We start from the raw sequence: 22,174 nt of genomic DNA, 5'->3' as shown, positions 1-22,174 counted from the left end.
AATCATTACCCTTCACCTATTTCACCTACCCCTCTAGCCCCTTCCCCTCTGGCAACCACTAGTTTGTTCTCTATATTTATAGTCTGTCGTGTTGTTGTTGTTGTTTATAAACAATATTTCTCATTTGCAACTTACTTTTCCTTATGAATTATTTCTTTTCCTTGAGCAATTTAAAATGAAATTTGGATGGATAGACCTAGAGTGTATTTTGCCAAGTGAAATAAGTCAGACGGAGAAAGGCAAATACCATAAAATTTCACTTACCTGTGGAATCTAAAAAAGTAAAACAAATGAACAAACAAAACAAAACAGAAACAGATTCATAGGTACAGGAAACAAACTGTTAGTTACCAGAGGGGGAGGGTGAAGGTGAAATCGGTGAAGAGGATTAAGAGGTACAAATTGCTAGTTATAAAATAAGTAAGTCGTGGGGATGTAATGTACCTAGGGAATATAAGCATAAGGAATATAGTCAATAATACTGTAATAACTTTGTATGGCAACAGATGGTTACTAGACCTATTGTGGGAATCATTTTGTGATGTATAAAAATATCAAATCACCATGATATATGCCTTAATCGAACAGGATATTTTATGCCGATTATGCTTCAATGAGAAAAAAAATAAAGTAAAATGAAGGTTAGATTTATTGATTGGCTTTTGTATTATTGTGCTTTAGTCTTACCAATTGTAACTTTTGCCTTTGGGAGCCATTGTTTTTCCAAGTCACATGTTGCAGATAAAAAGTTTATCACTAAGATTATATTCTTCCATCAATTTTTAGTGGATTTTTAAAACATCTTTTAACAGTTTATTTATTGATTGGGGCGCCTGGGTGTCTCAGTGGGTTGAGCGACTGCCTTCGGCTCAGGTCATGATCCTGGAGTCCCGGGATCGAGTCCCGCATCGGGCTCCCTGCTCAGCGGGGAGTCTGCTTCTCCCTCTGACCCTCTTCCCTCTCGTGCTCTCTCTCTCTCATTCTCTCTCTCTCAAATAAATAAATAAAATCTTTAAAAAAAGAGTTTATTTATTGAATGATTGATTTAGAGAGTGAGAGAGCACAAGTAGGGGGAGCAGCCGAAGGAGCAGCAGAGGGAGAGGGAGAAGCAGGCTCCCCGCTGAGCACAGAGCCCAGAGCCGGTTCCCAGGACCCTGGGATCATGACCTGAGCTGAAGGCAGATGCTTAACCGATTGAGCCACCCAGGCGCCCCTTTAGTAAAAAATATTTTAACAAGTAGTATTTTTAACCATTGCCAATTTTTCCCTCTTGATTATAAGGTCTAATTTTTCCAGAATTAACTTATATAGTTTTCAATATTACCAGTCATTTGTATTTTATCACTTTATAATAAATTTTACCCATGAGATTTTAGCCACTATTTTATTTTGTATTAAATATTTCTACCAATATTACTCATTATGAATTATTTAAAAAACTACTAATTTAATTTATAACCTCGCTGAAACATGATTTTTTTTTAAAGATTTTATTTATTTATTTGACAGAGAGACAGAGAGAGAGGGAACACAAGCAGAAGGAGCGGCAGGCAGAGGGAGAGGGAGAAGCAGGCTCCCTGCTGAGCAGGGAGCCCGATGCGGGGCTCAATCCCAGGATCCTGGGATCATGACCTGAGCCGAAGGCAGTCACTCAACCAACTGAGCCACCCAGGCGCCCCTGAAACATGATATTTTATGGGCTCTTCCCCTTCAGATATTCTGTAAGTTTCTCTATCGTCCAAATTGTAATGCAAATGTACTGAAAACCCAGTTCTTCTACATACTTTTCATTTCTTTGTCTATTCCAAAATAAAGGTCCATGCCACTGGCAGAGCGAAAGTCCTGGTTGCAAGCAACAGAAACTGACTCCAGCTGATTTAAAAGAAAAGCATGTATTAAAAGGATACGAGGGTAATTCACAAAATCCCTGGGAGGGCTTGAGAGCCAGACTGGAGCCGGAGCACTGGCTAAAAGCAGACAGCAGAACCAGTCTAATCTGGCTACCCGGACTTCGAGAGGCACCAGGCTCCAGATCTACTCTGCAGACTCTCTTGGCCCTGGACACTGGATGCCAGGAGTCAGACCAGCTACAGTCACTGCTACCACCTGGGAAGACTCACTGTGGGCCCTGTTTCTTTGCTTCCTTACCTCTCAATTAGAAACCTGTGGTAGGTGTGTCTGAGTGGTGGGGGTCACATGCCTGCCTTCTTGCTGCAAGAGATCTTGGGGGAAGCAAATGGAATGTAGCTCCCGCCCAGAAGATACAGGTGGAGGAATTCCCCAGCATGGCAAGGGGCGTCATATGCTGGGCTATTTGAGAAGAATGATAAATGTCCATTAGAACATCAGAAGATTAGAGAGAAAATATCCCGCCTCGTTCCATGGAATCACAGTTATAGCAGAGGCCACAGGTCCTGGACGTTTCCTTGGGGGCCATCCCCCACAGAACTCACACGCTGACTTGCCTGTGTCCCTCACCATGCAGCCAACCATCGGTGCAGCCTCTCAGGCAGTAAGCAAGTTAAAAAAAGAACCAAATTATCCCCGGTGCAAATGGATATGTGGTCCTCTTCCAGGAGTAGTTTTTAGCAAATTTTATAATCAAAGTCTTTTCTATATCTAGCAAACATCCTGTATACTGCAACTGATAACACACAGAATGCTTTCATTAGCGTTGCCCTTGGAGCAATTGAGGCACTCAGATTTAAATGGGTGACTGTAAAAACATGATTGGCTTTAAATCAGAGCATTTCTCTGAAGAAATTTTTTTAATAGTTCTCATTTAGAAATCTATTATTTCATGTAGTTGCTAAAAAATCACAGAGCTTAAATTAACATCATACAGTCATTTATATTTAGTTCTAAGGAGAATCGATACTAAGTGTAATCTTAAGTATTTTATGTATAAGATAGATATGGCAAATGAAAATGATCTTTATATTAGCTAAATTCCATAGCAGCACACAAGTCACAGAGTGATTTTTATATAACCCAAAGTTCGTGGAATGCTAAACTTTAGGACTTAGAGCTCTCTGAAGCTGCTCTTCCAAGCCTCCAAAATACAAAGTTCTTTAGAGTAGTCATTAAAGAAAATATTTTATTGTAGTAATAGCATTCCAAATGATTTCTCATGTCCCAAGTGCTGGTTCCTTCTGTATGTGTGGAGTTACTTAGTCATTTCCAGATATATATATCTGTAGCTCAGTCGACCCCCTGAGCATGCTCTTCATCCCCCTCCTTCAGGTTCCTGAACATACCTCTTATGTCTCTCACCATCTAACCAAGATGCTTCTGGTACAGCCCAGACTGAAAGGTGGGCAATGGACTAAGGGGCCTCAAGGGAGGGGAGGGCAGTTTCCCTTCCAGATCCTTGAGTCTTCCTAGCTTTCCCAATGTTTAGTGGTTCACTTGGGAATTCTGCTGAAGGTTAGGCAGTTGTTACGGGGATTGTCACAACTGAAATCATATGGCTCTTGGAACCAAGAATTCAGGAAGTCAGGAACTTTTCGGTGTTAATTTGGAGTCATAGAGTACCACCACATCTTTCATTCTACTAGGGTTTTCTTTCAGTAACTACTTAATGAGAGTGTTTATCTCAACTCTGCATTTCCCAAACAGAGCTATTAATCAGAGCCATCTCTATATCCGCTATGAGTGAGACGGGCATAGTTCAGGCCTTCAGCCTTGCCAGGAGGGCAGTAAGCCACTTGTTTTTCTTGGCAGAGATCTTGGTCCGCATGTGGTTCCTTCTCTTCTTTCCTCAGACCACAAGATTCAGATTCCTTGGAGCCTAGAGGACCCTCAGAATTTTCTTCACCTTGGCTACAACCTGTGGCAAGTACCATATAGTTTAAGCCTTCTTGGTTCTTGGTTTCCATTAAGGCTATTGACATAACATCACCTGAATTCAAACAGATCACACTGCCATCTTCATCTGTGAAAAAAAAAATGTAAAAGTTATAGTAGTATCTATTTGACTTTCTGTATCTCTAATATACAGACTGTACAAGAATTATAACAATACCAACCATAAACACTGGATCAGCAAGCACTTATGAGAACCACCAGGGAATACAAAGAAACAAGATATGCTCCGTGTCTTTGAGGCTACTGTCGTCTAGTAGGGGAGCAGAAACATTACTATAGAAGGACAATGTGTGCTGTATATAACAAAGGAATATGCAAGATGTGAGGAGAGCGCAGAGAGGATAACTCTGCCATAAGTGAACATTTCACAGCCTCAGAGGTAGGAATTAAGTGGCCTTACAATGGCCCTTTTTGTCTAAAGTGCTTACCTTTTAGTCTGCCCGCTAAAATATCCACCTTGAAAGATATATTCTTTTCGATTGAGTAATTTAATCATATAGTAAGATATTTATTGGATGCTCAACACATGCCAGGCTGTGTTCTAAGTATTGATGAGACAACAATGAACAAAGCAAAGTTGTTCCTCTTTGGGGTTTACATTCTAATGGGGGGGAGACAGACAATAAACTAGCAGCCAACTAAGTCTGTGTTGGGTGGTGACGAGTGGCAGCAAAGGGAGGCAAGAAAATAACGGTGGGGGTGGAAGGGGGTAGCTACTTTAGATGAAATGTCAGCAAAGTCCTCTCTAACGAGGTACATGGCAGGGAGGGACCGGAACTGAGTGAGAGAATTCAGCACTTGGGTATCTGAGGAAGAACGTTCAAGTTCAAGGGAAAGAGAACAGCAGAGAACAAGGACCCTGAAGCAAGAGCGCCCTGAGTGTGAACTGGTGTGAATGGTCCCCCTCAGCTGTCTATCTCCCTGGGGCACATTGCATTGGTACTACTTAGCAAATAAACTGGCACGCTTATGACCTCATAAGGCTGACAGGAAATGGAGAGGCCTGGCAAGTTTTGATGACAAAGTTGAGGGAGAAGGAAAATGTCATGAAATATAATAACAGTGATCATTATTGTTGTTGTTCACACGGAGAATGTACTATGTGCCAGGCACTGTTCTAAACTATATACGTATATTAACTCACTCTTCTATTAAGTAGATGTTGGTATCATCCCCATTTAACATTTGGGGAAACTAAGGCACAGAGGGCTTAAATAACTTGCCCAAGGTCACACAGCTGTAATTTGAACCCAGACAGTGTCCCCATATTCACCCTCCCCGATGGAAGGGCAGAGCTGCTGTGCTCTGTGAGGAGGAGCCAAGTGGGTGGGCAGTGTGCCCCATAGGAGTTCTTGAGAGGCACAGACTCTGGATGCTCATGTGTGGGGTCAGGGTGGCTGGGCAGAAAAATGGGCAGCTAGAGGGTAATTGGCCTTCTTCACAATTACGCTCATTATTAGTTTGTCTTTCTCTACTTAAAGACTGACTTTTTTCCATAGAAAAGTAGAAGAATTCTTGCAGAAACCTAATAGCAGAGCTTCTGAAACATTTCACAAAATCTAGGTAATCAAAAGGGACAAGTACACAATATAAACATAAATATATAAATGTGTATTATGGGAATTGTTTGTTGGTGATCAGTGCTTTCCAATTGCCGAGTGTTATTACCTGGATGAAAAATTTATGATTAGAAATATTACTGTTCTTTCAAAATGGACCATATTTTACAAATCAGAAACATTTCAGTCAACAGAGGGTGGTCCTTCCTTTGTCTCCATCATTCTTCCAGCAAGAAGCATCCAGATGGGTGTCACTAAGGAGGGTGAGGTCGGCTGTGTTGCCAACCCTCTGCCCTTAGCCCTGATGTACACCCAGGTTGGGTTTCTTTGGAGTGAATTTAAATGGAAATATGGGGGAAAGAAACAACTTCAAAGGACTGAAGGAGGAACCACTGTAGCTACTTTTTGCCAATGGAATTTAATGGATCTGCCTGAACTACGAATCTTATTTTATTGTAAGAGCACATGAACCACCGGCCCTGCTCTGTCTTATGAGGTGCGCATTTGTTTGCCCACCTTCCCACACTGCTGAGGGACAAGATGGCGGAGTGACAGGCTCACAGACTCCTGGCCATCATTTCGTGTTCCTCTTCATCATTCAAACATCATGATAGGCCATTGCAACCACACAGATAGTCACGTAGTGTTATAAAATATCAACCCCATAGAAATCAGATGCCAAGCTTGGTTAATGCCTAAGTGCTTTAATCTTTGGAAGCGTCCTGCTGTTGGGATTATGGTCAACATGCACTAAGAGCCATTGAGACACTCATAAGAACAGTTTTCTATATATGATGATAGCAACCAAAAATATCAAAAAGTGATAGGAAGAAATAAGATATTTAACTTTAAATTGTCCAGGGGCCCAGATTATTGAGGAAATTAGGATGTTCCTGAAAAGGCTTAAAGAAACGAGGCTAAAGGAAAGTTGAGAAAATTTCAAAACTTAAACCTATAATAAAGGTCTAGCTACTCATGTTATCAGCAGCTTCATTTTCATACCTTTAATCCATTAAATAGCATATTTGGAAACGTTCAACCCATACGTGATTTTATTTTATTTTATTTTTTTTGCCCCTTGTTGAGTTATTTGAAAAAAAAAAAACTTTTCTATAAGGCAGATAAATTCTTTTGACAAATTCTGGCACCGCACATCAAAGAAAAATCATTAGCTAACTTCTTCATTGGTTTAGAGTACTTAGAGCAATATTTAGTAACTTGACCCTGGCAAGCTTTCAGCAATTAGTACATCTTCTTATTGCATAAAGAACTTCTGAGAGATGGTGGGGAGGAGAGTGTTTTGTTTGTTTATTTTTGTTTAAAACTGAATAGAAAGCCTGCAGGTCAGACCTTAAGGCAGAGATCCTGAACAAAGATAGCATGTGCTCAGCAATCCTTTCTTTAAGAGGGAAATATTAAAATAAAGACTTCCAAGCAAGACAGGGTATTTACAGACGAGACATATGCCGGCTGACTGGCTATGTTTAGAACAGCAGAGGAGCATTTAGATTTGTTTCCTGTAGAACTCTCTGGGACTGATGAGGTGATGTTTACAAAAATGTTTGGATGAAGTCACTGGGATATTTTTACTAGATGCCCAGATATGTTACTAATCTCTCTCTATCCCCTCTCTACCCCATTAGGTCAGTGGGACCAGAGAGGATAAGCATGGTATTATTGCTCCCTGCAACCCTAATGCCCACCACCCCCAGCTTTTTTTTCTCTTTTAAGAAAAGTCCTTCCAATGGCTTTCTTACCCTCTTATGTATCTCCAGTAGTAACAGTCAAGACAGACATCTTACTCCTTTGCTAAATATGCCCACCAGTCTGCAGAGCGGTGAACTATTATTAAACACATTCTCTCTTATTAAAAAGGTAATTAAGCCTAGGCTTCCCTTGAAGGGATTGTTTTATGATTTCTATCCTTTGCAAATATGCAAACTCTGCCTGTCAGTCCATTTCTTCTCTCTGCCCCTTTTGTTCAGTCACATCTCAATAATCAAAATTTTTAGTGACTCCCATATCTCTTTCTATTCCTTACCTGCAGGATTTACATTCATTGTAAATAACAGAATGAGAATTTCTCTTTTACTAAAATTGAATTTCTGTCATGGCACAGAATTGCTTGTTTCTATCTAAATTATCCAAAGTTTGAATATATTCCCTGTTAAACTCTTCCTGCATCGTTACTCTGCATGTTTGTCTGCTTCACTATTTTTTGAATTTTGCTTAGAATTTTAATTCAGCCTGCCAACAACTTGGCACCTAAATGACCAGGACAAATCGGGGTATCTTTTCTAGCAAGCCAGAAGTAGTAAGTTCTTTCACTATGCCTAGCTGCACAGCACACTACTGATAACAAATGGGGGAAAGCGTGTGGGTATTTTCCTTATGACAGCCATGTTTCTGTGAAGGCTGAGAGTAGAAGCCATACTCCAGCCCCACCTCAGCAGTATGGCCACTGGCAAACTGCTAAATCTCAGTCTTCTCATCTGTAAAATGGTGATATAATACCCATGCCATAAGACTATAGAGTATTTAATGAGTTAACCCACATAGCACAGTAAAGGGCACATAAAAAAGGGCTACAATAAGATTAGCTGAACTAGAGGGTATTATGCTGAGTGAAGTAAATCAATCAGAGAGAGACAATTATCATATGGTTTCACTCATATGTGGAATATAAGAAACAGTGCAGAAGATCATAGGGGAAGGGAGGGAAAACTGAATGGGAAGCCATCAGAGAAGGAGACAAACCATGAGAGACCCTTAACTATGGGAGACAAACTGAGGGTTGCTGGAGGGGAGTTGGGTGAGGGAATGGGGTAATTGGGTGATGGGCATTAAGGAGGGCACGTGATGTGATGAGCCCTGGGCATCTGAAACTAATGATGTACTATTTGTTGGCTAATTGAATTTAAATTAAAAAAAAAAAGATGAGAAAAATAAATAAAAGCCATTCACAAAAAGGGTTTTGTTCTCTATATTTAATGTGAGCATTGTTTGTTACTTATCTCAGCCTCACAGATGAACTAGGTAATGCAACATAGTGAAAAGATTGTCTTACGGGTTCACGGAGACTTCTGGTAGAGGCTAAGGTAAAGCTCAGCTCTCAGGCCCTCTTAAACCATAAGGGGGCAGCCTCTGTGATGTTTATAAAATGTCTGCACACATTAGAAGGAAAGGACTCCATGAGCAAAGAGTTAGATTTTAAAATACATTACATGTCAACTGTAAGATCCTTGCACCCCCCTGGAACTCTCTACCTCTGCGGCATTTGACCACTCCCTCCTTCACGAGCCTCTCTCCTTTGGATATGACAACACTCTCTTACGACCTTCCTGTCCCTTTCTGGCTTCTCCTCTCTGTGCCACCATCTTTCTTTGCCAATCCCTAATATCTTGGCTGTTCTCTAGGTCCCATCCACCATTCACTCCTCTTCTTGTTCTATACACTCTAATTGAATGATCTCGTGTACACCTTTGACTTCAGCTACCTATATTTATAGGACAGATCTTTCAACTGAATATGAGGTTTCTCCACTTAGCCCACAGCCAGCTGAAACCAAATCTGTGCCAAGCTATTCTTCCTCCTATGCCCCGCCTCTGGGAAGAGCACCACTTTTCACCTATTTTCACAAATCACTAGGATTCACCATTGTCTCCTCTCTCTGTCACTCAAGTTAGATGCCAAGTCCTACAACATCTACCTCTGGACTTTGTTTCCTCCTCTCTGTACCTGTTACCATTCATTAATTCAGCTCCCACTCATTTTCATTGTTTTACCTGATTTTTTTTATGTATGACTACTCTCCCTCCAATTTCCTCCCTTGCCATCTCCCAGCCTCATATGTGATAAACTACATGCAGTTCCGTGTACACCCCATTCTCTATTATCCCCTGCTTTTCTACATACTGTGCCTTCTATCCTGAAATACTGTTTTTCTCACCTCCCTGCAAAACTCAGCTTGGAAGTAACCCCTTCCCACTGGCTTTTATTGACTCTCTGACACATGATATGGACTTGGCGTCCTTCCTCTGGACTCCCACAGAACACGAACTCCCTCTCAGTGGCAAGAGAAAATGCTTCCTGCTCCCCAAATCCTTACACATCAGCTCACTTACTAGAAAAAAGATAGTATCGCCCTGACCAGAGAATCTATATCCCACTCAGTCCTCTAGATTACATCAGTTTTATCTCTGAATCCAGCCAATACACACATAAACATACATAAATATTTCTATAATTGGTTGTATATGCATATAAAATATCTAAGAGCGTATAATCAAGTTGCTAACTATGGCGAGCACTGGAGAGTAAGGGTAGAGAGGAAGTAGGAGACTTTTGCTTTTTATTCTGTTTAGATAATTTTATACGTTTTTTAACCATAAACATAAATTACTTTCAAACAAAGATCTTGAAAATGTAGATGCAGTTATGAAATAGAATAGCGAGAGCAGTGACAGATTAATTATTGGAAAAATTCTAAGGAAAACTGGAAAGGAATCAGGAGTCATTTCGATGACTGATGTCAAATAACATAGAAATTCTTTCTTAAGGCTTTAAAACGATAATAATTGTGCTTAATTTTATAAGGTCTACAAATGGGATAGTCACAAATTTGAATCAGGGTCTTCTCAGTTAAGTGCTGCTTGCAGAGATAAGAGCAGTGATTTAGTAAGAAAAACATTCTTTCAACGCCAGGCACGCGAAGCCACACTCTGCTTGCCATTCACGTGTCTATACAGTGGGCTCTACTCAGTTACTGCCATTTATTTATCTTAGGAACAAAAGATTTCCTTTACATATTGGTAAACAACCCCGATTGCAGTTTCTCTCAAGTTTCTGTATGTGTAGTTACCACAAATAAGAACCAGGCCAAGAGGAGCAGATTCAAATGGCTTCAACAGAATAGTAGGGACAGAGATGCAGTTCTGGGACAAGGACAGCCAATAAAAGCGGCGCTCACTATTAAACTTTATATACAAAATTAAAGAAAATCAAGGGAGTTTAATTGTTCAAGGGAAAGAAATATTCTTGCCTCCTTTTTTTTTTTTTTTTAAAACAGCCTAATGGAACACATTAAACTTAGGTGCTTAACACTATGCCTTGCAACAAGTCAATACCTGCTGAAATAATTTTTTTTAATTTTATCAAAATTCCATTTAGAGAAATACATTAAGTAAATGCCTAGAAAATGAGGAGGATTTGATAGTACCTAGAATGGCTTCCGGTCTGTTTTTCCTTATCCTGTGTGGTCTTCACGCAGGTACCTATATGCACAGAACCCTCCACAAGGGCTGATGCCCTAGTTGGCACCCCTCAGGGCTCGGCTGCTGACAGTCAGAATCAGCGGGGTTCCGAGACCGGAAAGCAGGGGGAGCCAGTGTGGGGCTGTTACCAAGGCTTATCTGATGAGGGTAACGAGGCATGCTCAAGACAAGCACAGCCCTTTCCAGTCTGTCACTGACTGTTCATTTAAAGAAGCGATGCGATCCATGTTATTTCCATGCATGTCATGGAGTCTGAGTTACCCCCAATACATATTCAGAAATACAGCATGCAAGACAAGCAGATGTTCATCATGTGCCTTGTCGTCTTCCCTGCTATTAGTCAAGAGCATCACTCCAGGCAAAGGTCTCACTCTGGACTCCGCGACGGCCGTCAGCCTCTTATCATCAGTCACTGCAAAGACTGAGGGGCCTGATTTCTGAGAGATTCTGACTCGTGGTCCATCTTGCCAGCTTTATTTCTAAGCAAAAATGTCTGCATTCACAAAGGGCCCTGGGAACTTTTAATAGCCAGAAGGAGTTCTAGAGCAAGTGAAGTGGCTCATTTTAGAATTCATTTCTCTACAGCCAAGGAGGTGAACATATTACAAATCTGATTTTAGAAATGAAAGTGACTACTGGGTTTTAATTCTATTTTGTACTTTTCATTGAACTAAAAACGGTTAGTTTGTCCATCACAGTAGAATGGTTCCAGAAGATTATTGCCTCATTTACCAAATTACTGAGGTTGTGGACTCAGACTAGACCTTAACAAGGCGTGAGCCACTCCAATAATCATCACAAAATTACTCAGCAGTTAGAAGCAATGATTAGATACATACATAGCAACACGGATGGCTCTTAGAAACAGGGCTCAATGAAAAAGAAAAGAAGCTTTACAAACACAGCAGCATCTGTGTGTGCAAAACAATACACACTCTGCAGCAAAACATACAAATAAAAAGATACACATTAAAGACATTAGAATGGTTGCCGGGCCAGAGGAGAGAGGAAGTAGAACAGAAGAAGAATATGGAGATAAAGGGACAAAACAAACAAGGGAGAAGCCCTGCGTAGACCAATGATCATAATGTACCACCAACTAACCCTCTATAATTAACTCAACTCTGCACTTGAGGTTGAAACTCGTATGAGGGGTGGAGGGGAAGGAAAACAGATTTCTAACATGTTAATTCACCTCCTTACTATCTTAGATGATAAATCCAGGGGCCATCTCACAATTCTTCTTTTTTTAATTTCGTGCACAAATAAAAATAATTTCCAAAGAGGAGTACAATGAGCACTTCATTGTTATGAGGATGGTGCCAGTATATTACTCTTCTTACTCACCATAAATGTCTTCTATGTATATCTCGTTTTAACCTCTTCAGTTCACCCTGGAAAGAAAACCAGAAAATTCTGAAAAAGAATCAAACTTACCTTCAAAGCCTTCATTTATGACTCCACTGGGGTCTGCTTCTTCTCTGCATTGAGAAATATTCTTTAAGGAAACATTTCTGAATAACTGAAGCTGGTCTTGAATTTTGTGGAAAGTAGGTCTTTGTTCAGGTTCTTGAGCCCAGCACTGGGTCAATAAATCCCACCTGGATACACGGGTAAAGACATGAAAGTAAACGGTGATTGGAGATCATCAGGCAACCAGTACTGATAGTCCATGTAAGATCATTTCAGAAGGCAACACATTTGACTTATTGCCAGTTTTCCATAATTAATATAAATAAACCAGAACAAAATCTTTGGTTTCTGATTTAATAGTGCCTTGCAATATTACTACCTTTGTTACATAACACCTTTCTTTTGAAAAGCTATTTCTTTTGAAAAGCTATTATTTTTAACAGTTATTAATCCAAATAAACAGATAAATAGATGGCTGGAGAACAATTACTCAATGCATAAGGGAATTGACAGCTGTAAAAATTACTGAAGACTAGGAAGATTTTTACATTCATACACTGACATCTAAAATAAAATCTAAGGGTGCCTGAGTGGCTCAGTTTGTTAAGCGACTGCCTTCGGCTCAGGTCATGATCCTGGAGTCCCAGGATCGAGTCCCACATCGGGCTCCCTGCACAGCAGGGAGTCTGCTCCTCCCTCTGACTCCCCCCTCTCGTGCTCTCTCTATCTCATTCTCTCTCTCAAATAAATAAATAAAATCTTTAAAAAAAAATAAAATAAAATCTAAGATTACTCCAAGCCACATAGATCTTGAATGGCAGAACCTGAGGTAGAAACATCCAGGTATAATGCTTTTACTCTTCATTATACCGTCAGGTTAAGTAAGAGACTCAGTTTCCTCAGACAGTGATAGCTGGTTTATTTTTCTTTTTAAGATTTTATTTATTTTTTTGACAAAGAGAGACACAGCGAGAGAGGGAACACAAGCAGGGGGAGAGGGAGAGGGAGAAGCAGGCTTCCCGAGGAGCAGGGAGCCCGATGCGGGACTCGATTCCAGGACGCTGGGATCATGACCCAAGCTGAAGGCAGACGCTTAACAACTGAGCCACCCAAGCGCCCCAGTAATAGCTGGTTTATTAAACATTATTTTTTCCTTAACAGTTGTCTAAGAAATGTCTGTGTAGCACTCTTAATTGTGTTCATTCATTCAGCAAAGAATTGTTGGACACTTATTATATACCAGCAGTATATCAAGAGCTGGGGATGTGGTAGTGTGGTTCCTGTCCTCATAGGGCTACAAACAGTAAATGTAAGAAGGTGACAAAAATCTATCTCACTACAACTCCTATGAACAGGAAAAAATGTAGCTCTTTTACATTGTCTGCTATTAATTAGGTCTTTTTTGGAGCCCCCACCTAAGAGGAAAAAAATTAACTTCATTAAATACAATGCAGTTTAAAACCTGGTGTGATTCAATATTTTAAATGATCTTTTTGAGTCATGCTCAGTCTTCTCTGCTTAGTAACTCAATCTCTATTTTTATGCTATTCCTACTCCCTCTGTCCTGTTCTACAAGATGGTGGCAGCATAGATGTTGGGTGAAAGTCCTGTGTGACTTATAATGGCAGTGAAGAACCCTTTGGACCCCTCTGTGTCCTCCGGATCTTTGCTTGTATCAGAGTAGGATGATCAGGAATTCAGTGAGGAGTGACTGGTCTGGTCCATTCCTAAGACAGGCAGCCCATGGTTTCCTTACATTTTCTTTGCACCCAGCTCCCGCTGAACTTCTCCCTTTCCTCTCTCTAGCCATAACCTTCTCTGAGACTGCATCATGTCCTGTATATGCTCACAAGGCCCAGGGGATCCATTCCTGTTTCTGTTGTGTCCCTATAGGATGCTCCTTGGCTGAATCTCTAGTTCTCAACAAAATGTTCACGCTGCATGGGAAACAAAGGAGGCTTGGAAGTGCAAGCTTGACCTTCTCTGTCTGGACATGCCTTACCTTATTCCTGATGCTGGGTCTCCATGTCAATATGGGGGAGGGGTCCCCTGCTCAATGATCAAGTTGCCATCCTCCCAAATTGGCTGAGGTGGGCAGTTGCCCATACTTGGTCTAACTGAAGCCTGCAAGAGGTTTCTCAGAACCTGGATAGCCAACATCCTCACCCTCCCACCTCCATCCGTCAAGGTCTCTTCTTCCCACTTCCCCCAGGGCTCAACGGCGGGGAAGGAATGGGGTTTCTACTGCTCCCTCTTTTTAATTAGATTATCCTTACACAGAATTATAGGTTTTAGTCACTCAAACCTGGCATTTGGCATACCAACAAGGAGCTAAAGGATTCTAGATAACCTCTCTCTCCTCCGAACCTGGCTTTTGAGTCTATGACTTACTAAAAAGGTCAAGTACCTGCTCTTCTTTTTTTTTTTTTTACTTCCTGGAGCTAGAGGGCAGATTGGTGGCAGGGAGAGAAAAACTGATAATGAAACATCAGTTGGGAACTATCTAAAAATATTGGTACTACTGAGGCACTTTGGTGACCCAGTCCGTTAAGCATCTGCCTCTTGGTTTTGGCTTAGGTGGTGATCTCAGGGTCATGGGATGGAGGTCTGCGTGGAGCCCTGTGTTGGGCTCTGTGCTCCTTGTGGAGTCTGCTGGAGACTCTCTTCCCCTTTGCCCTGCCCCTCCTCCCTCTCCACCCTTGGCTTACTCATTCTCACTCTCTCTAAAAATAAATAAATAAATCTTTAAAAAATATTCGTACTACCATATCAACAGATTAATATACAATTACAAATTACAAGTTCTAAAAAAATGTACTAAAGAAAACAAATGTGATCTCTAATAGAGATGGAACATTTTTAGTAAGTTGCTCTCAGAAGTACACTCAGAAGAAATGACATTTAAGCCAAGGAACTTGGTAGGAAAATAAGATGCTACTCATGGGAACAGGGTGGGGATAGGATGCAGGGAACATACTAGAAGACGAAAAAGCATGTGTAAATTCCTAAATTTGGAAAGAGCTTGGCTCATTTTAGAAACTGAAAGAACGCCAGTGTGGCCAAAGAGCCATCCTTGAGGGGGAGAGTGTGAAAGGAGATCAGAAGAAGAAGGGGAGATCATGCAGGTCTCATAGGCCAGGCTAGGAGTTGGATTTTATGGCACTATGATGGGAAGCTGTTGAAGTTTTTTAAGAAGCCATGATCTTCACATTTTTAGGGAATTACTCCAGCTGATATATGTGGAGAATGAATGGATTGTAGAGAGGCAAGTGAGAAGCAAAGAAGTTATTAAAGTTATTAAAGAAGATGAGGTGAGAGATAATGATGGCTTGGACTAAGGTAATGGCAGTGGTGCTAGGGTAAGGTATTCGATCACTGGATGACAATGACCAAGAAATCACGATAGGTATCGTATTTAAAATAGCTAGTATCTATGTTAGAAATTATGATGGAAAACCTCCGTTCCATTATAGTATGGCCTGAAAAGTCCACTTTCATCTCTTTCATTTCTTGACAAGCACCTCAGGTCAGAGTTGGTACTCAATATCAGAGTATTATGGGGAAACCTAATAGTGGTCTATTTCCAGTATTCATCGGGATAACTTCAGATACATGACAAGGAATTTACGTTCTCAATATAAAGTGCCAAACTTAGCTCTACTTCTTAAAAATGAGAATCAAGGCTGAGAACCTATCTTTTACATGTTTCTTTATAACCTCTCATTTAAAAACAGGGGTGATACAAAGATTTGAATGAAGGATGATTAGACTCTTTATTAGAAATAAAATATCATAACTATATTCGATCATGCAATTTTAACCAATAGTTAAAGCAGAATCTTGATGATTCACCTAAGGGTTGTCCTAAAAGTTGTGAGGAGAAAGTATACTTTGCCATAGGAATCATATCCCTTTTGAAAATACAGCTGCAATTCAAAGATATTGCCAAAAATAATTAGAATCTCTCAGGACTTGCCATATGTTAACTATGAAGTTTTTTTATTTATTTACCACCTGCTTCATTTCTTTTTTTAAGATTTTATTTATTTATTTAAGAGAGAGAGAGAGAGCACAAGCATGGGGAGTGGCAGGCAGAGGGAGAAGCAGGCTCCCCGCTGAGCAAGGAGCCCAAAGCAGGGCTGGATCTCAGGACCCAGGGACGATGATCTGAGCGAAAGGCAGCCGCTTAACAGACTGAGCCACCCAGGCTCCCTAAACTGCTTCATTTCTGTAAAGGTCTCAAGATACTTAACAGAGATGATTCAGAAGGAGAGAAAAGAAAAAGTGAGAAGGTAGAAAGAAGGGGAGAAGGAAGGAGGTGCAAGGAGGAAGAAGCCATTCCTAACAGTCACCACTGTTTCTCACCCACTCAAACGACCCTCCAGATGTTCAGCCTCTTGTTTAATCCCTGTAACTTATTTCAACAGACATCCCTATTGTCTTTTGTCTAAGGGGCTTTCATTTACATTGAACCCAATCATTATTCTTAAATTTCTGATGGCAAATACATAGACCTGAGAGTATACCAAATCTTTCTCTCCCACCATCCAGGAGCAAAGGAGCAGGGAATTGCCCTGGATTAAGAAAAGAGGAGCTCTTCCAAGATGTCCATCGACAGATGAATGGATAAAGAAGATGTGGTATATATACACAATGGAATATTATGCAGCCATCAAAAGGAATGAGCTCTTGCCATTTGCAACGACGTGGATGGAACTGGAGGGTGTTATGCTGAGTGAAATAAGTCAATCAGAGAAAGACATGTATCATATGACCTCACTGATATGAGGAATTCTTAATCTCAGGAACAAACTGAGGGTTGCTGGAGTGGTCGGGGGTGGGAGGGATGGGGTGGCTGGGTGATAGACATTGGGGAGGGTATGTGCTACGGTGAGCGCTGTGAATTGTGCAAGACTGTTGAATCACAGATCTGTACTTCTGAAACAAATAACGCAACATATTTTAAGAAAAAAGAAAAAGAAGAAGATAGCAGGAGAGGAAGAATGAAGGGGAGTAAGTCAGAGGGGGAGACGAACCAGGAGAGATGATGGACTCTGAAAAACAAACTGAGGGTTCTAGAGGGGAGGAGGGTAGGGGGATGGGTTAGCCTGGTGATGGGTATTAAAGAGGGCACATTCTGCATGGAGCACTGGGTGTTATGAACAAACAATGAATCATGGAACACTACACCAAAACAAATGATGTAATATATGGTGATTAACATAACAATAAAAATTTAAAAAAAAAAAGAAAAGAAAAGAGGAGCTCTAGAAAGCAATAGTCATTTAAAAATAAGGAGTGCAACTTGCACTCTTAAACAGCATTGAGGAGGCAGTGGAACAAAAAGGAGTTTATGAATATAACAACTCCTAAAACATGCATTTCTCCTATCTTTCAGGTAAATTAGTAACAGCAACTATACCTTTGGCATCGGGTCTTCCCTTACAATCCTGCACTTGCCGCAATTCAATATCGCACTCATCCTACGTTATAGTTACAAATATTCGAGCATAGTACTCTAAATAAACTTACAGGTCATTCGCTTTGTTAAAATTTCCCTAGGCTGGTTTTTCTAGCTCTACAAAATACTCACTCATACTTGAAATATTTCACTTGGCTAAGTGTTCAGGTTCAAATTCCTCCATTCACCATGCCAACCCTTTACTCTTCTTTGCCTCAATGTTCAGTGTTTTTTTAAAATAGCCTGAGACTCATTAGCCATGTTCATTATTGGTCTCTGTGAGTATTAAAGTCCTTGAATTCATAAAGCAATTGAAATTTAACAGATGAAATTTTCACAGCATCTTTCAGTATGAAGGGGATGAGTTTCTATAGGTATTGAAACAAAGCACATAAAATACAGATTTTCCAGAACTCCCTTACTCATTATAACCAATCCCAAAGAGGCCCAATTAGCATCTAGGTGTACATATTTTCTAAGAGGTAAAAATAAGATGGTGAACCTTCATGCCCTCCCATTGTCACCTCCTACATTTGAAATTCTCTCCAGTAGTTTCAGTTACTGCTGTGACACATCTGTCAGAAAACCCCCAAGAGCTCTCACTTGAAGTAGATTGCCCTTTGATCCCGTTTCTTCTCAAGAGTGGCGTGGATGTTGTGCAAACTGAAAGTTGAAGAGAATACTGAGGACCGGGCTTTCCACCATACATCCCAGGCTATGGAAAGAAGGGCAGGAATGCTCTGAACTCCTGCATTCCATTAATAGTTGAGCACAGCGTAGCCATCTATGGGCTCACCTGACCCAGAGTGCATCCAGGTGCTGAGCATTTAGGCAGTGAATAGAAGGTGCAGCGCGGCTCAGTGCAGACTTTCAACCCTCTAAGCTGGGCCTGTGATCTCAGAGAACTGCTTCAAATAAAAATCAGTTTCCTCTGTACTCTAAGGAGAGTAGTTAATCTTTATCATGACAACTTAAGGCCGTGGCCAGATTGAATGGCATGGCTGAGAGCTCCATTTCCTAGCACACTTGTTTTCCTGGTTGGCCATGGATCCTTAACCCTTCCCAGGGCTCTGAGAGCATGCAACCCTTAGGGGGCTGAGAGCATTGTTCACTCTTTAGTGACCGGTGTTCAAATGAACTTCAAAGCCACCAATGGAAAATCTGGGCTTTAAGGGAATGATATTTTTATAAAATTAGGGCAATAATATATCCAACCAATGAATTATTCAACATAGAGTTATATAGAATATTAAGTTATATATTTGGAGAAGTTATATAAATGTATGTTATATAAATATAGAACACAAGTGTTACATAGAATATTTTTGTCTGCCCATAAACTGGAATGTTTTTCTCGCACTTTTCTAGCATCCTGTCTTCCTCCTCTTTCTAGTTGCATATCTGGATACACCTTGGTAGAGCAAAGTTCAACATACCTACATTTTTCTGCTCCACAACCACCCAGTAATTATCCACCTCCATCCTCTCCAAAATAAATGAACACATCAATCAAAATGTACAATTCAATGATTGATTCCTAAAATGCCTATCCAAAAATATTGGGTAATTGTGATGAGGTACATGGTACCTCCCAGTGGGAAATGGGCCAGATAAAATTCTAACAGGATAATAAAAATTTGGTACAACTGAAATTCTGAGGGAAACTTCTGAGTGTTTGATAGATATGTAAGAGATGCAGAGCAGTGATTAGTTTGCTAGCCAATAAAAATATATTTCATGCTTAGGCATGCTGGGGTTTTTCCTCAAACCCTAGACCAAAGGTTTTCAAATTCTGTTTAATTTCTGACTTCCCATTTCCAGAATTTTTTCCATCTCCCCCAAAAGGACCATGAATCATTTTTAAGCACGGTCACCAAACTTGATCAGGTATGTGTACATCTGATCTCCCTGTAAATGTCCCAGAGTCTGTAAAAGCCCAATGAGAAACAAGCAGCGATTCAAATCTTCTTCTTCCGGCCGCAAGATTTAAATAATACAAAATGTTCACCAGTAGAACAGCCAACCAAGGTGCCCAGTTCTTAATCATCCATTGGCTCCAGTCTGAATAATCCTCTAAAATAACACAGCATAGTCAAGGCAGTACAGCCGTGGTGCGTACCCGCATACTGCTAATTCCTTTTGCACTTGTCTGTACCACACAGTTTAGCACTTTATTACATGTTGGCTTGTTACCCAACTGTTCCATGTGTGTTTCTTTTCTTTCAAAATACATTCTGAGATGCTGAAGAGCTGGCGCCATGGTTTAAACACCTATGTATTCCATATAATACGTGGCTTGATATCGTGCACGTAACAGAGGACTTTATACTTGTTTAGGATTTGTTTCTTTTGAAGTTTCTTGGGGCAAACATCCCTTAGAAAAAGTTTTAAAACTTGTTATTTCTGCTGAGGTTTTTCACAAGACAGATTACTACTCAGCAAAATAACTGGGCTTATTTTTCTTTACAATTAGATCAAAATCACTTACTCTCCTGGGAATCACGAATTGATTAGTAGCCAGGATCAGTTTAATAGAGTCACTAATTCTTAGTCACTTTGTGTTAAGTTCATAAATAGATCACAACCTGTGTAATTTTTAATAGTACCATGTCCCAGTATCAGCTGCATCAACAAAGGCTATCTAACTTTTAAACAATATATTCCTCTTTAATAGGATCTCCTAATATGCAAATTAAGGTATTAGCCAAATTAGATCTTCCAAAATTAAAAGAGTATGTGTGTGTACACACAGTGCTTTTATTTCTTTATTAGAATTCATCTATCAAGAGTATAAATATATTCTGCTCTTCTAAATTTTGTTTCTGAAGTGAAATTTCATGTATATATAAAAAGAGACCATCGTGTATTTAGTAAATTTAATGTTATAATCAACTTACATTCTATGTAGACAACACAAATATATAAATTCTGGTTTTATTTTAAAACACCATGCCAGTGAGGCATAAAATTGCATGGGCACATGTTTTTGGTTTTTAGGTGTTTATATTAGCATAATTAACTTACAGATCATCAGGACAATTTCTCGGTGGCTCCAGTCTCCCTCCTGTTTGCACATAGTTTAAAACATCAAGGTTGGAATGAGTTGGATAAGGCTGATGACCAAGAGTTAAAATCTCCCAAATCAGAATTCCAAAAGACCTAAGGATGTTAAAGAGTTTACTTTAATTATACTTATTACAAACACCACGTTTAGAGTAGTTTGTCCAACGTAATTATTCCTGGGGCTCTTGGGATCTACTATGTGATTGGCATTATTGGCCCCATAAAACGCAAATGGGAGACTTAAAAGCAAGTTGACCTCAAGAAAAAGTAGGAAAAGCAACTGCCTACTAGCAACACTTCAAAGGTGATAGGAAGGCTTAGGGAACACACACACACACACACACACACACACACACACATACACACACACTTTGTTCCTCCCTCTCAGCTGAAACTGCACTGCAGACCTCCATTACTTAAGGCTTTCATAACATCAACATGCAGACTAATGTAGGGGTAAGCAAGAAAGCATTTCACCTTTTTCCCCTTGCTAGTAAACATGAAGGGGAAAGGCCTGAAAGTGAACTGGCAACACTCAGGCCTAATTTTATCTCGTTACCAATTTTGCCTGGGTCCAGTCCAGCTTAAAAATTATTGAACAAATCTTTACATTTTGAGTAGCTCTAATCAAAATTTGGGGTCAACAAGCAAACACGAGTGGCCCTATCTTAATAATAAAGAGATGCCCAAATCTTCCCAATGTCATATTGTTTTGAGATCCATGATTTAAACTCTACCTATAAATTAATGACCACACATCCCAAAAGAGTAGGCATTTGGACACACACTTGGACACTGAGTCATATGTACCAATTCCTCTTAGTCCTAGCCACTACGCTTTTGGACAGTGATAGAATGCTTGAAGTAAATGTATCTATTTCACATATACTAGTAAGATAACGGATCAAAACTGACGAGGGTGAGGGGTGAAAATACTGAGACCCAAGAATAGTCCCACAAGTTTAGATGACCTTTTATATTCCCTTCTGGCTCTGACATTGGCTGGTTCTGCCTGAATTCCTCTGTGTCCTGTTAAACTCACCATACGTCAGATTGAGTAGTGAAGATTCCATCCATCAAACTTTCTGGAGCCATCCACCGAACAGGGAGTAAGCCTTCCCCTGTCTTTCTATAGTAATCATTTTTATAGATGTCCCTCGCGAGTCCAAAGTCCCCAATCTTCACTACCCGTGATGGACTGGTATAGTCTTTCACAGAGACAAGGCAATTCCGAGCTGCCAGATCCCTATGGCAGAAGCTATGTTTAATAATGCTAATAATAAAGTTCCAGAGATCAGACAAAGAACCCTACTAGGTCTCTAGAGAAGAGAGAGCTTTTACAAAAACTTTTGCTATTTTGGGGCGCCTGGGTGGCTCAGTTGGTTAAGCGACTGTCTTCAGCTCAGGTCATGATCCTGGAGTCCCTGGATCGAGTCCCGCATCAGGCTCCCTGCTCAGCGGGGAGTCTGCTTCTCCCTCTGACCCTCTTCCCTCTCTCCCTCTGACACTCTTCCCTCTCATGCTCCTATCTCTCATTC

General features: G+C 40.4%; 1 protein-coding gene across 5 annotated transcripts in view; it reads right to left on the bottom strand.

Annotated features, from left to right (window-relative positions):
* Nucleotides 1–1,605: 1,605 nt before the first annotated feature.
* ROS1 (ROS proto-oncogene 1, receptor tyrosine kinase) overlaps nt 1,606–22,174 on the bottom strand; it is a 108,094-nt gene continuing 87,525 nt past the window's right edge. For all 5 annotated transcript variants that reach the window (XM_027602924.1, XM_027602925.1, XM_027602928.1 and 2 more), the window contains 4 exons: nt 21,679–21,882; nt 20,598–20,732; nt 12,137–12,300; nt 1,606–3,934 (listed from right to left, as the gene is read on the bottom strand). In XM_027602924.1, the coding sequence (XP_027458725.1) occupies nt 3,624–3,934; nt 12,137–12,300; nt 20,598–20,732; nt 21,679–21,882 (814 nt within the window). In that variant the 3' untranslated portion in view covers nt 1,606–3,623. The remainder of the gene's footprint in view (nt 3,935–12,136; nt 12,301–20,597; nt 20,733–21,678; nt 21,883–22,174) is intronic.

This window comes from Zalophus californianus, chromosome 7, assembly GCF_009762305.2.
Source record: "Zalophus californianus isolate mZalCal1 chromosome 7, mZalCal1.pri.v2, whole genome shotgun sequence".
Taxonomy (NCBI): Eukaryota; Metazoa; Chordata; class Mammalia; order Carnivora; family Otariidae; genus Zalophus; species Zalophus californianus.
This window is presented reverse-complemented; position numbering and strand designations above follow the sequence as displayed.